The sequence below is a fragment of the Arvicanthis niloticus genome, chromosome 7, assembly GCF_011762505.2.
Source record: "Arvicanthis niloticus isolate mArvNil1 chromosome 7, mArvNil1.pat.X, whole genome shotgun sequence".
NCBI classification, from domain to species: Eukaryota; Metazoa; Chordata; class Mammalia; order Rodentia; family Muridae; genus Arvicanthis; species Arvicanthis niloticus.
The window spans coordinates 29775239-29791557 of record NC_047664.1 but is presented as its reverse complement, the minus strand read 5'-3'; the positions used below and the strand labels follow the sequence as shown (position 1 = coordinate 29791557).

The 16319-nt window shown below is 43.0% G+C and overlaps 1 protein-coding gene across 11 annotated transcripts in view; it reads left to right on the top strand.

Moving 5' to 3' along the window:
- The window catches only part of Ikzf1 (IKAROS family zinc finger 1), a 92096-nt gene that overhangs the window by 3133 nt on the left and 72644 nt on the right, over window positions 1-16319 (top strand). For 10 of the 11 annotated variants that reach the window (XM_076938122.1, XM_034508837.2, XM_034508831.2 and 7 more), the window contains exon 2: window positions 12572-12625. In XM_076938122.1, the coding sequence (XP_076794237.1) occupies window positions 12572-12625 (54 nt within the window). Of the gene's footprint in view, window positions 1-2062; window positions 2325-12571; window positions 12626-16319 lie in introns of those variants that run through there. The other variant, XM_076938126.1, reaches the window with a different exon arrangement.

Here is a 16319-nt window from a genome sequence, read left to right as displayed (position 1 = left end):
TTAGTGGTCTAATTGAAGGGCCAAACCCCAAATTTCTCCCCAAATTTAGAAACCATCACAGCAATAATAAGCCACCATGGTGGCCTCACAAGCAGACAAGGGCTGCTAATAAAAGTGTGGATGAGTGTGACATTTGACTCTTTTGAGAAGTTTGTGTGCTGTCTCCTAAAGAAAAAAGCGAATGGTGGTTGTTCTTGTAGCATTGCCACTGTTGAAAAATTAAGATAACAGTTTATTTATTGCAGGAAAGATCTAAAGCCCAGCAGAGCTATAGACCCTGGCATTCTCTTTACTTCACTAGAGGCTCGGTGTAAGAATGATGTTTCTTCAGTTTGAGGAAGTTTTTTCCTTGATTTGAATTTGTGTGTTTCATATTTAGTTAATATAACAATACATTGTTCAGGAGAATGTCAGAACTTCTGAAATCCGACAAGATCATAAATAGATGATAGATAGATAGATAGATAGATAGATAGATAGATAGATAGATAGATAGATCAGGATTATTATATTGATATATAGGAAATAAATTACGTGTGTACATATGTGCACACATCTGCTTGCACATGCACAGATCACACACATTTTGTGTTATGAGAGAGGCTTGAAACCAGCAGTGAGATAAGTTTTTATCATGAAATATACCTAAGATGGGTGATTAATTCCCTTCATCTTATTTACTGTTTACTTTTTAAAAACTATAAAATAAGATGGTTTCTCTATAATGGCAAATTGGGGCATAATGTTAGTTTTATAATAGGTAGTTCTGAGTGGTTACTGAATTTCGCACATTCATGTACTGTTACTGCAGGTAGCCAAGATTCATCAGCGCTATCGTGAAGAGCATTATGTCCCCTGAAATATTTGACATTTCAAAACAGTCTCTCTATAACATAAGTGGTACTTGCCGTGCTCTCAGGAAAATGGGATGCGATTTCAGCCTCCGAAGGCACACCAAGAGCCTCTGAGTTCCTTGGGAACCATTAGCTGCCGATGCCTGTTTTTAAGACAAATATCTTAGGACACCATGGTTCCTCCTTTTAACTGTAGCTCCTTCTGTGGCTAGAAACCTGTGAACAGGAGCGTTGTCTCCCTGGAGCTTCCTTCGCTTACTTCATTTCATAGGTTTGCTATGTGATCCTCACATTTCACAGGAAAACACATGACAGGTGACTGCAACAAGTGAGCTCTCCTGGGAATATGGAGAGAGAAACAGAAATCCATTTCACATCTTGAAAGAGATCTTGGGTTTTGGTTTTTTTTTTTTTTTTAATCCAGGTTTTAGGATGGATCACTACGGTACTGATAAAATGCTCACACTGGCGTTCTTCATATAAACCACTGCTTCCTCACATTCCTGTTAATTTAATAAATGGCCTTAAACCCCGGGGTACTTTGTCCCATTGTTGGAATATATGCTTCTGTTCTAAGAATTTCAGTACCCTCTCTTCAATAGTGTTTGTCTGATATAGCCCTGAGCAGCTGGATGATAATATGACAATTATTTTAAGACAATTGTAAACATTATTGCACACACTACTACTACATGTTATAAATGAACGATATCGGCCAACAAAAATATGAGTTGCAAAATATTTCTAAATGGAGAAATGGGTATCTGCCCTAGTTTGGGAGATATCCTACTAATTCTTCATGGGAAAGTCTCAAAGGGACACAGCTGGCTGAGGCACAATCTAAAGACAACTGGCAAATTATTTTCACTGACATCTTCCCATTTTCATGCTAAACAGTAATAAATAAGTGGGTGCCAGGGAGCCTTCAGCCAACCAGCTGGTGATAAATGTTTCTAAAAAAAAAAAAAAAAAAAAAAGCAACAACAAAAAAACAAAAAAAGGTTAAAAAGCCCAAGCCTCAGGCATGGAGGCCATTGGTCTTCTTTGCAGGCCTGGAGGGCTGCTTTTCTCCCATGACCATGTCTTGCCAGGGGGAAGTCATAATTCCTGTTGACGAAAAGAACACCCCTTCCCACCCTATGTCTGACAAATCAGACATCCGAATGATTTCTGAACTCGGTTTGGTTAAGACAGGAAGCATAGGCTCCCTTCCTGTGTGTGCTTCCCTGAGAGAAAACTAGCTTCCCTCCTTCTTTGCATACTTGGCGACTGGCTCTACCTTTCTCTGAACCCCCGTGGTGTGTGAAGGCCAGACTGGGACCTTGGAGGAAGAGGAAGAGGGATCTGAGGCTCATCCAGGGACCAGGGTCCTTCCCAAGTGGCTACTCAGAGAGGACTCAGACCAAGTCTGGATTTGTGTGGCAGAGAGAGACAGCTCTCCTTTGGCCTTGGGGAGACACAAGCCTGTTGGTGAGTGTCACATGGTTTGGCTTCTTATTGTGCTTGCTTGGCTTGAGTTAGTGTTCCTTCCATCTCCTGCTGGGGGGTTTGGTGCCACCCCTGCCCAGCGCCCTGTCTTGGGGTGATGGAGAGCATCATTAGGCTCCGTCTGTGGGTTCTGCTCTCAAGTTAGACCCATGCCCCACCTCCTGATGGCTTGTGGCACGGGGCCACGGCTTAATGAATTGCTTAAAATGGGCCCTAATTAGAGCAAAAGAGCTTTCTTCATCTTCTCAATCGAGTGTGCAGTGATTCAGATTGGTTTTTGTTGTTGTTGTTGTTGTTTTGTTGTGGGGTTTTGTTTTGGGTTTTTTTTTTTTGAGGGAGAGAGAGAGACAGGGGAGAGAGAGAGAGAGAGAGAGAGAGAGAGAGAGAGAGAGAGAGAGAGAGAGAGAGAGAAGCTCACCTCAGCAGCAAATCTGACACTTGCCGCCATTTTCAAAAGCAAAGTTTAAGATGCTGGGTGGAGGGTTAGGTATACTGGACTACAGAGTCTGACGAGAAATCTGACACTGTCTCTCAAGCTGTAGGCTGTCTTCTTTGCTTTCTCACAGTCTCTTCCCTTCTCTTTCTTTCTGCTATATGTGGTATTTTGACTAAATTATTGAAACAACCAATTAATGAAGAATGTTCTTCAAACTCCTTGTGTATATGAAATATGTGTCTGTGTGCACGCGCACGCACGTGCGTGTGTTTTTGAGGTTCCATGCTGATTTATACTTTATGACATGTTCTGTTATGCTCAAACTGTGAGAAGATGAACAGTGTGGTTTGGAATAATCTTTTGCCAGAGCTAGGCATTCCGTGAGGACCAACTTAGCAGGTTTAGATAATTTTCTGTTGTATCACATTTTCACCAGTAAATTTGGAGCAAATAAAATCCCACAAGACCATTCCTTTGACCTAATGGGGGGGGAATCTTTAATTTATCATCTTTAAGAGACATGGAAATGAGGAGTTGACCTTTGGTAAGCTTATGTGAGACACTCTAAAAAGTGCCCCAGCGCTCTTAATGGAAACTAGAGAAAGCCATCGACCCCCTAGTGCGAGCCCCACTTTTAGCCTGAAAAAAAACGTGACCTTTTTTTCCCCTGTTTGTGCTGAGTTGGGCAGAGTAAAAACTAAAGTAATAGATAGAGACCTGTTGTAAAAACAGGTAAATTGTGTCTCCTGCTTCATCAAATGAAAGCCCTTGGCTATGTATCTCAGGTCCTTAAAGCCAAGGTCGGCAGTTACTTTTTAAAACACGGTTTGGGCCGGGTGGTGGTGGCGCACGCCTTTAATCCCAGCACTTGGGAGGCAGAGGCAGGCGGATTTCTGAGTTCGAGGCCAGCCCGGTCTACAGAGTGAGTTCCAGGACAGCCAGGGCTACACAGAGAAACCCTGTCTCAAAAAACAAAAATAAAATAAAATAAAATAAAAAATAAAACACGGTTTGGAAAGTTCTAGTTCTTCTCCACCAAGAATGCATTGGTGCTTTATCATGAAGTTATATATGTTTGATCAAATTTAAAAGATTTTCACTTGAATTAAGAGCATCCAGGACTTTTGTCAGTAGTGAACTTTTCTGGAAAAGACTTGGAACACTGAGAATTCGTTGCTGCTGTCTGTTGGGAGACTGCAGAACAGTGCAAGCAGGCATTAAAACTGAGCTTCCCTGTGTTTGGCTTTCTAAAGAGCAGTTTCTGCCGGATTATAAATAGACACGCAGATTTTTGTAACTGTGCAAATGAGGAAGTTGTGAGGTTCCATGGGGTTCAGCTGATGACCCTTGTCTCCGGGTTTGCATGAGGACCTTGTAGGCTGAAGGTGACAGATTATAAAATCCATCCAGATAGCCTGGGCTGGATGGACACATGTTATACATGGGTCTCTATCTTGTTCATGATGTGTGGCGTTGGCCTGACTGTCTTAAGGATGCTCCCTGGTCTGGGTCAAGGGACACGGCTACTGAGTAATATCTTAGAATAATTTTTAAAAAAAAAAAAGAAATGTAGACATTCCTTAGGATCTAACTGGAAGGCCAATGCAGACAATCAAGTGGCATATTTTTTGTCATTGTTCAGTTTATTGCCCATAGTTGTTATCGTACAATTGATTTTCCATCTGTTGACACTACAAGCAGATTGCTTATCCCAGTGAAAATTGGGTGAGCAAGGTAACTTTTCAGAGTACTAAAGTCCTTAAAAGACCATGATGTGATTTAGGGAACTCCATTTTTTTTAAATCTAATTTACAATACTGTGAACATAGGTTTCAAAAGAGAACACATTACAAATTAATGTTTTAATAGTCTTTATTTAAAAAGTTATTTCATTCTAAGTGACAACAGTTGATTTTTATTAAGTGCTGTCAATAACACCAACATCAGTTCCAGGAAAATGGCCATGGAGTCCATGTGGCCTGCCCTGACTGAGTGACAATGAGCAGGCCATCAGGAATTCATACTCCTCTCTGGAGCAAAGACTAGATGCCCCTTAATACGGCTGGGGTGTGCCAAAGTGGCCTTTTCTATTTAAAAAACTAAAAGGCCAGTGTATGTCACAGCAAGCTCAGTGATGGTGCTGACCTAGAGTGTGAACAGTGACCCATTCCATTGAAACAATAAGTAACATGAAGAGCAATGCATGCTGGGACCTAGGAAGTCCTTCTTACTATCACAGTGAACAGGCAACTCAGAGCACCTTCTCAGTTACATTGGGTCAGTCTGCATGTAAGGACTTCCAAACAATAGGATACCTCTATGAAGCTCTGCATGGCCTAACTTCTTTAGGCCCAAACAAAAGAAAGCCTTTGGCAAACAAACTGACTCAAGCCCTTTTAGCTAAAAGTAGCATTGAAGAAACACCTCCATCAAAGGCTCACTTTCTTAATGTTATGGCTGTACAAGTAGTTTTCCCCACCACCACCACCACAGACAGCTTTAAGTTTGTGACCCACTTGGTGGAATGTACTTGTATATCTACATAATTTCACTGCCCAAAGTCACAATGAGATATTGTATTTTTTTTTCTGACACCACATTCTCTCACTAATTTAGAAAAAAAAAAAGTTGTAAGTTTGGACTTATCTCTTAAACTAGAACTAATAGAAACTTGGGAGACCCAGGTTCCACCGTCTCCTCATAACAATTACAAACTATCAGTACTTCGGAAATTATCTGTGTGGGTCAGTCTTGTGGAAGCCGTTGCTGTATTTTAAAGATAGAAATCTCATTTGTGCTGCATCTCCCGTCCATCACACTACCCTGGGCCATGCAGAATTATCTTCCACAGTAAGAGGGCAGAAGACAGTGCTTCTAAACGTGGACTTTTCTTCCCTTAAATGATGAAATGTGGAAAGCGACTTATATTTGAGAAAGCTACTTAAGATGTGGTCAGTGTTGACGGTCCAAATCAGAAAGCATGTTAATTCCAACTGCATGCCTCTCTCCTCGGTGGCCGTGAGTGGGTGGCCAGTGTGGATCATAGAGAGGAAACACAGCTCTGTTGTATGAACATGACTTACCTAAGGAAAGGGAGAACCAAGGTACCACTGGCTGTCACACCAGCACACGTGTGAGCCGCTCACTTCCGATTCCATTGCCTTTCTAGTATAAGACCCTCCATCTTTCCTTTTTTTTACTCTAGCCTGGGGATTCACCCTGATGCCCAGGCTAGCCTGAAACTCATAAACTCATATGTAGTCTAGGCTGCTCTCAAATGTATGTGCCTCTTTGAAAGTCCTGGGACTACATGGGTGAGCTACAGTGCGTGGTTCCAGCATTTTCTTTTACGTGTCACAGAACAGGTGCTCAGTCATGCCTTCTTATTAGGAAGCAATCTTTATTTTGTGTTCTCTCTCTCTCTCTCTCTCTCTCTCTCTCTCTCTCTCTCTCTCTCTTTCTCTCTTTCTCTCTCTCTCTTCCCCTGTGTGTGTATGTGTGTGTGTATGTGTATACACATGTTCATGTGTTTGTGCACCTGTGTGTGACGGTATGCATGCATCTATGTAGAGGCGAGAGGCCAAAATGGAGAATCTCCTTCAGTCTCTCCTCTTATAGCTACAGGCCAGAATCTGCTCCTGACTGGCTCAATTGGCTGTCAACCTAGCCTCACGGATCTTTTGTCCCCACCTCCCCAGCACTGGGATTACGGTTGCCAGGCTAGACTCTCCTGCTTACTGACTGAGGTGTTCCTGTAGCCCCTTGGCTGTATTTTTAACAGACTTCCTCATTTCCCTTTGACCCTTCTTCTTTTGCATATCAGTTTCTGCCCACAGAAGGAAAAATGTGAAGCCAGGACTGCACATCTGAGTGATTTGCCCTGGAGACGAAGGTTCACAGAACAAACTGCTGGAGCCTTCTGCGGCTTGGCTGACTGTGGGAGGAGGGGTGTGGTGAACATGAAATTGGATTCCTATGCTCCTGTTTAAATCTTGTTTTTCATTGTTAGTTGCACCAGCAACGCTCTGGGAGATCATCATGAAAATGTGTAGACTGGCAGCTAATTTTTGAAAAATGAAAAGAATCAGAGATGAAATAGGAGAGCTCAGAAGTTTTTATGTTTTCCCAACCTGTTTTGTCAAATTGTTACACAAACCTAGAAGGTCTCTGACGAGATACAAAGACGCTGCATATTGCTGCCCTTTCTCTCAGAGCATCCCTTTTGAAAAATGCAGCATAATTCACAGTGATATGATAAATTTGCAAAAAAATGAAATCTCCAGTGTACGAATGAGAAGACATGTCTCTCACAGAATAATGTGTTTTATTAAAGAGGTCTGTGACCTAGGCACGTTTAATAGGTGATAGTCTTGGACTCAACCCTGTCCCCCACATACACATTTGCTTCCCGCCTTCAGAGATGCACTTTAAGTATTAAGTGGCTAGTCCCAAGCATCCCTGGGACAGCTTCCCCAGCAAGAAAGAAAACCACCAGGCACATGTGTGGAACTGTATGGCCAGAATTTAGTTGCTGTGCAAGTTCTGTTACGAAGAAGTTTGTCTAGCTTTCAGGCTATTGCAAAGAGTGAGTTTATATTCTAGCCAAGTATGAGGGGCACCTTTGTCTGTCAGACATTTGGATATTGTCTCCACTGTGGTGTGTTTATGGAGTTCTTAGAGCAGGATAGAAAGGCAGATACTGTCGTCGGATGACTGGGGGTTCAGAGCTCAGCTCTGCTGTTTGTTGGCTGTAGCCTTGGGCAGGAACTCTTGCTTTAGGACTCTGCTCACAGCCTCGGTCTTCTCTTCTGCAAAATGGAAATGATGAAGCAGATCCCACTGACAAATCAGCATTGGATGCCAGCTCAATGCTGGACTCTGAGCTAGGCTGCCCAAGAAAGTATTGGTCAAAGCAGAGTGTTCACAGTCTCAGGAAGCTTATTAACAGTTTAGCTCTTAAATGCCTCACATGTAATGGGCTGCCTCAGAGGTACCCATACTCCTCCTCTTCTTGCTAGAGACAAGGTCCTTGCTCTGTAAGGTCCTCAAGGGTCCTTATAAAGTATCACTGCACAGAGAGAACCAGGTAGTCTCGGGAGAGGGAAGAGCATTTGCCTTGAAAATAAACACAGAAGTTAATGTACACTGTTTTTAAATCTCAGAGGACATTTTTCAAAGCTTGTGGAAGTACAACGCAGGCCAGGTAACAGACTAACATCTACTGACTGCCACTCCCGCTTACAGCAAGCTTTGCACGCCAGGTGCTTGGCAGTTCTCTAGATAGCCATTTTTCAGGTTTGGGTAACCTGAAAACAAAGACGTTTGTGGTTTCTGACTGGCATCTAGTTTTTTCACTTTGATTTAATAAATCTAGACTCAGCTTGTGAAAATTTTGGAAAAGGCACTGGGTTATGACATAAAGCACCACAGAGAGAAGTACTTGCTGAAGGAAGATCTGCGAGCACCCCTTGAGGACTTTTGTGGTCCTGGGCTCTGGTAAGCCTTCCTCTGGGCCTTGCAAGTTAAAAATTGGCCAGCACTAAGGACCGCCTGGCCTAGCGGCTTACCTGGAGTCAGCTACTGCCCAGGGCTGTTGGATGTTTCTCCCGGGAGCCAGCCAGGTTCCAGCCTGGTGAAAATGGCCTCTGCATGGCAGGAGGAAAGGCTCCTGGTCTCCCAGGAAGACTCCCATGGTGTGTAGAAGTTTTGAATCTGTGCTTCCTTCCCAGTTCCCAGAGCCGTGGAGTCCTTCCTGTGCAGTCTGAAACCTGGCCCCTATCCTCCTGTGTTTCACGCCTCTTCTCTAGTGTTGGTGATGTGCTGACTCCTTCTGTCTGAATCAAGGAAACGAAACCTGTTTGGCCCTGTTTAATCAGAAGAAAAGAGAAACAGACAGGAAGGGAAAGGGACAGGAGGGGAGAGAGGGAGACACAGAAATAGAGATGAGATGAGAGAGTTAGATGAAGACAAGAGATGCAAAAAGATTTGGAGGGATGGTAGGCTATAAGGAAGGCCTCGTTGCTCACTGTCCTAAAGGGCCAGCCTTGGGCAGCCTCTGTCATGCTGGCCTGCACTTATCTCTGCATCTATTTCCCCTTGTGCAAGATTCAGAACTGCCTGCTCCAAAGAAACAATAAAAGCATTCATGTTTAGAAGAACTGCCCAGGTGAGAGCTAGTTTACCGACACTGTGGCATGCTTGCCAGTGGGTTGCCTCTTATCTGAGACTGCATGCTCTTCCCATGCAAAGTGGGCCACCGCAGCATGTTTCTGTGACAGGCTTAGTCCTTCTGACACCCCTGCCCAGACCTGAAGATGCTAATGATTTGCTTTGGTGATTAACTCCTTTTAGGGAATGAAAGTTCCTTCCTATAGTCAAAGCTGAGACCGTAACATTACTGAGCTCAAACTATTTGTTTTTAAGTTTTTAAAATGTATTCACTCCCCCCACCCCCATTCATATCTCTCTCTCTCTCTCTCTCTCTCTCTCTCTCTCTCTCTCTCTCTCTGTCTCTGTGTGTGTGTGTGTTTTTCTCTCTTTTTCTATCTCTCTCTCTATATCTCTCTCTCTATCTCTCTCTCTCTCTCTCTTTCTCTCTCCTCCCCATTCTCTCATACAAACACTTGGGGGAACAGTGTGTGCAAACGTGTCACTGTGTGTGTGTGTGTGTGTGTGTGTGTGTGTGTGTGTGTGTGAATGTGTACATGTGCACATGTGCATGTGGAGGTCAGAGGATAGCCTGTGAGAATCAGTTCTTTTCTTCTACCATGTGTTTGATTCTAGGGATCAAACTCAGGTTGCCAGACTTGAGGGGATCACCATTATCTTTTGAGACATCTCTCTGGCCCTTTAAGTCCGACCCTTCCCCCCACAGATGCCCTGTATTGCTTCCACATGGCAGAATAAGTACTTGGTAGGTGTTTTGTAAGCAGTAACTGGTGGTCAGCATAGTACCCAGGATGGGTTAGAGTCCTTCAGGACACTTAGGGATGTCCTTTGTAAACTTCGCCTTAAAAGAAGCCAAATGCATTTCCCCCTTACTCTGCATTGGTAGGTTACTTCTTCAGTCTTGACCCAAAAAGATGCAGACCTTCGGTTTTGGGATGTTTGAGGAGCTTAAAAGGTCTCTGCAGAATTCATAGGACACAGTATCTAGACTGACTCCAGCCCTAAGCTTAAAAATTATCAGGTATCTGAAAATGTTGCTGATGGTTGAACTTTAAACAAAGCAAGGGACCCTGCTGGCAACCGTACTAGTCACAAGTCCTGAAAGGGTGAGGTTGAAAATGTGCAGGCAAATCTAAGTGAGGTAGACTTACAAGTCCATGTGCTCTGGCTGGCAAGGAGTCTGCTGTTAAGTGACCCCGCCGAGCAGCCATGTGCAGAGGTGAGCTACTGGGACCCTGGCATGCACCTGTATCACCATAGTGCCCACAGGAACTTGCTCCAAGCACTGTCAGTGTCCTCACTTGTCTGTCTCCCAGATGCATGGCAGCTGGCTCCTTTGTCCATAAGATGACTTGTTTAGAGAAAGGCAGGCACTCATACTCATACTCATACTCATACTCATACTCATGGGCCTGATAAAACATTTGTTTTTATTTGACTTGGAAGTAGCTTGGGTATATTCTATCACTGGGCTATCATCTAGTGAATCAAGCCTTTAATGCATAGCCATTAAAATACAGTGATGGTACTGTTTGGTAGTTAAATTAAATGGATATTAAAGAAAACATTTGAACAGTACCTCTGGAATATGTTTAGTGTCTTATTTTATGAAAAGCATAGAAACACAGAGAGAGAAAAGCTGATTGGTCCTAAGTGGGGGAACTTACATGAGTTTCTTACCACCACCACCCCCAAAAAAAAACAAGAGAAAGAAAGAAAGAAAACTCATTCATGTCACAGTAAGTTCATTCCCAACATATTGTGTTGAAGTTACTATGTTCTACTTCACCAACCAACATTAGAACATCTCAGAGCTTGTGATGAGCTTCCTAAATCAGTGGCTTTGTGGTCTTAGCTCGCACGTGTGCAGCCCAGCCCACCGCACAGGCCTCTGCTCTAAGTCCTTTTTCATTCCTGTTTTTGACAGGTTCTTTTGGCACTGAAGGGCTGTGGGACTCTGGGCACAGAGCTTCTGGCTACTCTTGTACTGGTTGCCCATATTCTCTGGGGCTGGTGTGTCTCATTTCAGTGATGGCTGGACCTTCCTTAGGGTTCTGAGTATATGTGTACTATAACAGGGCTTTTGTCTCTCTATGGTCCTGACTGTTCTCCTAAGTTCTGTATCAGCCTTGAAAATCCTCACAGCCGAGACAAGTGAAGTGCCTTTCAGAATTAGATGAAACCTTTCTCCATCCAGAAAGCAGGACTGCTACTTATATCTTCCATATTTCATACATATATACCATAAAATATATTAATGATAAAAAGATATATAGTTTTAATTATATAGCTAACATCACATAAGTTACATATATAGCTATATGACATGTATATGTATACATATATAAAATAAACAATACTTTCATATATTAATATAAAATATATGCTACATATATGAATACAATATTGTACATATGATTCTATGTTATATAAAACTATGTACATGTGTGCCCCTGCCTACACAGTTTCCCAGACGGCTGGAATTCCCTATCAGTTTCCAGGTTTCTTTTACAAGCAAGCCTCAGCCTATAGCCCCGTAGCTGAACCAAAGAGACAGTGGTACCCAGGAAAAAACAGGTTCAGCAGATAACCTGAGTCTGCTAACAGCAATGGATGTCTAGCAGAGCATGGTGAGCAGATTCAATGAAGTCACCACAGTATTCTGCTGGACATAGGTTTCTTATAGAGCTACTGAATGCTACATCCTAAGAACATAATGTCTAAGGGTACCTGAGTGCCCTGAGGTGTGGGCCAGGAGCCAAGTCCACTGCCTTCATTTCTCTCCCTCTGTCTCTGGGTCCCTCCCTGGTATTTGTGGTAGTCTGTGTATAGTTTATGGAGGACTCACCATGGCTACTATAAGGCAGCCTCTTCCTATGGGTGTTTTCAATTCAAACCAAGATGAGGAGCCAGCCATAGGCCTGCAAAGCAGGAGGTTTGAGCCCTCTCCTGGCTTGTTCTGTCATCTCTGTCGGTGAGAGAGCACTGGTGGAGTCTACAGCTAGAGCTGAGGAGTGGGGGACAAGGACAGAGCGTGTGTTGCCCATCTGCCAGGCTGAAGGTGTATTCATTATTGATGGAGGTAGTGCGTTGCTGTTCAGATATGCAGCCTGCCTGGGTAAATGAGACATTCTTCAGCAAATTGCTTCGTTTTTTGATTGCTGATTGTACGCGTGTCACCAAGCTGACTCAAGGTTCATCGATGCATGCTCAGTAAATTAGAAAGAACATAACTATGGATCAGCCAAGAGAATGAATTCTGTGCCTACAATGACCCAGGGCCATTTAATTTTCTGCTTAATTTTGTTGCAGTCAGTTTGCATTTTGGGTTATTATGCAGTAGGAAATTAACAATAAATAACAAATTTGGTCCTCCTGTGCTTGTAATGATATTTTTATAAATCTTTGTAATGCTGTTTTTTAAAGGATCAAGGTCTGTGCTAGGCTGATACCCCAGCAAGGATGTGAAGAGGAAAATGCATTATTCTTGCTAGATAGCCTTGTTGTTAAATAGCATAAGCTCTCTCTCTCTCTCTCTCTCTCTCTCTCTCTCTCTCTCTCTCTCTCTCTCTCTCTCTGTATTTTTGATTTAAAGTAAAATCCATTTTTCTCTTCTCTTTCTTAGATAATCTGAAGACAATGGATGTCGATGAGGGTCAAGACATGTCCCAAGTTTCAGGTGAGACCTTGGGTGACAGTTGTATGTCCAGAAGTTGTTCTGGCTGTGCTCTGGGGAGCTAGCAAGGCTGCCATCAAAGAAAAGGCCCAGAGCCATGTTTGCCCATGTTTAGAGAACTTAAACATAAAAACCTCCCAAGTGAGATGAGTTAGTGTGAACTCTGACAGCAATTCGAAAAGGATTAAGTGAATGCTGTACTTTTGAAGACAGTTATAATGGATTTGTCTACCAAACATACAAAATACATGCCAGAGGTGGCATAAAAGATCATCATGAAAAGAAAGCACAGCCAACAAGGGAGCCCAGTTCAGAGTCGGAGCACTTGCCACATGAGAACGGTAAATCCTAGCTGCCTAGGCTTTCTCATTTTGCCAGACCTAGAAAGTGAAACACTCTGGCTAGTAGGAAGGTGGAGTTGGGTTCCAGGCTGTCCAGTGGGCAGCACTGAGAGTGGCCCGTCCAGTAGATCCTGCCCTACTCCTGCACGCATGGGTGTATGAGGGCAGGTACTGCCTGGCCCCGTATCTGGACAGTACTTGGAAGCAGACTTCCTAGACTTGAAGATTTAGTCAGTATTTCTGTTTCAGAGCCTCCAGGCAATTCCCCAGTCCCAGAAGCCTGGCCTCTCCATGACACTGGCCAGCCTGCCATCTGTGCCTTGGCTGCACTGCCTCCTCAGGTTTTGAAGAGTTGTTGATTTGTTTGTAAGTTTGCATTTTGGTCCAAGTGGGTTCTCCTGAGGAGACCTGCCCTTATTACATGGTGCTGGCCAGCTCACTGGAGGACTTGTGTGTCCCAAATCCTACCCCTCTGGAGATGGGCTTGCAGCAAGTCACACGTTTCTCCTGCACTGTGTCAGCTCTTTCTTTCCATTGTAAGACTTCAGACTTAATTTCCCACAATGCAAAGAATAAATGAATGGCCACTTTTAAAAGGTGTCTTACGCTTTCCTAGTTGAAAGTAATGAATGTGGTCTCTTCACTATGCAAACAAAACTTGTTCATGTTATACAATCTCCCCACTTCAGTTTAAGGAATTCATCTTAAAAATAAACTCTTACAGGTAGACAAAACATTTAAGCACATGCTCACAGTGGCATTGGTGTGTGCACAAACCTGTACCAAAGGAGGAAGATATGAATATGCAGGTATGGAAAGAAATCTAAAGTGTACATGAAAATGGAAAAGATACAAAGTATAATTCCATGTGGAAATATAAGATAAACCACACACATGTGTGCACACATTCCGCATGCTTGCGTGAACAGTTACAGTGACTCTAGAGTGTATATTAACCTGGACTTCCCCCAAAGCTGAGTCTTAGGAGAAAGATTGGTGCGCTGAGGGGAGGAAGAAGACATTGCTCTTTTCTTATACTCTGTAGAGGTATTTGACTTCATTTTCTTTTATGCTTCTTAATCAAAACGGTTAAATGAAAAGATGCTGTTTAGCTGGTCGAAGCCTTGTATTTAGCTTCCCCTGCCATCCCACAAAGCCCAGGAAAACAGGGCGTGCTCAACATAAGGTAGGATGGTGGGCTCTACTTATAGGAGATCTCACCTATTGACTCACCCCTTATAGCTGGACTGCTTTAGATGTCACAAAAACAGGGAGGTAGGGAGGTGGAGAAACTCCAAGGGCAGGAAGAATCCCTTTTGCTTTTCTTTGCTGCTTTGACCTCAGGTGAGTTCTGAGTTTATATGTTACAAGACACACTCAGTGGTCCACACTCTTGGTTCACATGTCACCTACATTCTTATGTCCTAATGTCAAAACATTAGGCTAGAGATGAAACCAACCCAGATGCCCATTCGTGAATAAATGGGAAAAGTGTGGTATGTGTATATAATGGAATACTATTTAGTTATGGCTGTTGGAATCCTGTCATTTAGGAAAAAACATAGATAGACTGGAAGAAGTGAAAGAGTCCAGGTTCCAAAAACCAATGGCATGTACACATTCTGCTTTTTCTGAATTTGCCCCTATAAATGAATAGTCTGGGTTGGTGGATTTGCCACCCACACATAGAGATTCAAGGGTTGTACACTACATGCATGACAGAAATCTCAAACATCACACTGTACCACATAAAACATGAACAATTATTGGGTGTCAGTAACAAACTTAAAATAATAAAGATACAACATCCCCTAGCCTTGAAAACCACCTCTAAAATAACTATGAGGAATACTCAATATTTTCATTTTTCCATCTTGATCTCAAGGCTTCCAAGAGCCTTAGTTTCTTGAACTTCCTTTTCTTGCCCTTAACATTATGCTGAATAGTGTGCTGTAGGCTTCCCTGAAGGAGAGGACTACTGGGAGCAGGGACAACAAAACAGCCTGGAAAAAAAAATCCCTTCACTTTCCTTTTTGTCTGAAAAGATTTGGTCTGGAATTTTCTCTATATGCCCATAGCAAAGGAATGGCCCTCTCACCAACCGTGATGCAGCTGTTCTGTTCAGTCTTGAGCGTCCTGAACAATGTTCAGAGCATCATAGAGTGTGTCACACTTAGGAAAGAATTACACACTACTTTTGCACTCCTTTAAATGTGATAGTCTCTCAATTCAAAGCAATGTTTCCTCCTTTTTTTCTGCTAAGACTGGGAAGAAAGTGGGAGGGATTCATATAGGGAGGTTGACTTGTTTTGGTTTTTTGTTTGTTTGTTTGTTTTGTTTCTTCTTGTTTTGTTTCTCTTGCAGCCCTGGGGATGGAACCCAGGACTTTATTCATGCCAGACAAGCCACTGAGCTATATTCCCAGCCTGGGAGTTAGCTTTCTTCATAAGATATTGAAAAATATAATACTGAGTCATTTCTTTTCCATAAGATGTTCAAACTCAGCAGTTTCATAGGATTCCTCCCAACATGTGCAATACTTTAGAAACACGCTCCTCACTGGAGCCCTGTCTTCGAGGTCCTTGGATTCTTCTTCTCTGCACTCTAAATATGGACTGTGCTCTAATTGATGCCACCTCCAGCATCAATCCTAGAGGTTGAAGGTCATTGCAAACCATGCTCACTGACTTGAGTCTACTAATTGGAGAAAGCTTACTGATAGGATCTGGCTCTAACTTGCAGAGGTGTCCTGCCTTATTACACTATGATCTACATTGAGATCACACTGAGGAACCATGCAATAAAGTCAAAAATTAATCACCAAGAACCCCTCAATGCTTTAAGCATGTTTATGAGTCAGGGCATGGCTCTCCTGGACTAGAGTCCTCAGACTTGGGCACTGAACATGTTGGAATCCAACGAAAGCTGTCTTCCATCCGAGTACTCTCACTAACTCTCTGATGGAAGCTAGTTTCTTGGTCTTTCCTTCATCAGAATTTTCAGATTACTCATGCATTTGGATTACTTTTTTTGTTTGCCTTCTAAAGAAAGAGGCAGTCTATGGGAAGAAGCTTGTGGGAGTTGAAAGACCAACCCCACACCCAGTTCTGACTGCAGCTGTGGGACCCAAGCCAATGCTCTTACGTCCTGAACCATGGTATGTCTCCTATAGCAGCAGGGACTCCGGCCAGTGAATCTCAGAGGCTCCTCTGGCTCCCATCACCTGAACTATGTATTTGCTATTTTCTTAATGCTGTTTGTAATGTGTTTGTTGGAACGTGCACACAAAGAGTACACCCTGTAGACATACATAATCTGTGTAGGGAAGAGGAGCCTCATATATATTAAATAACAAA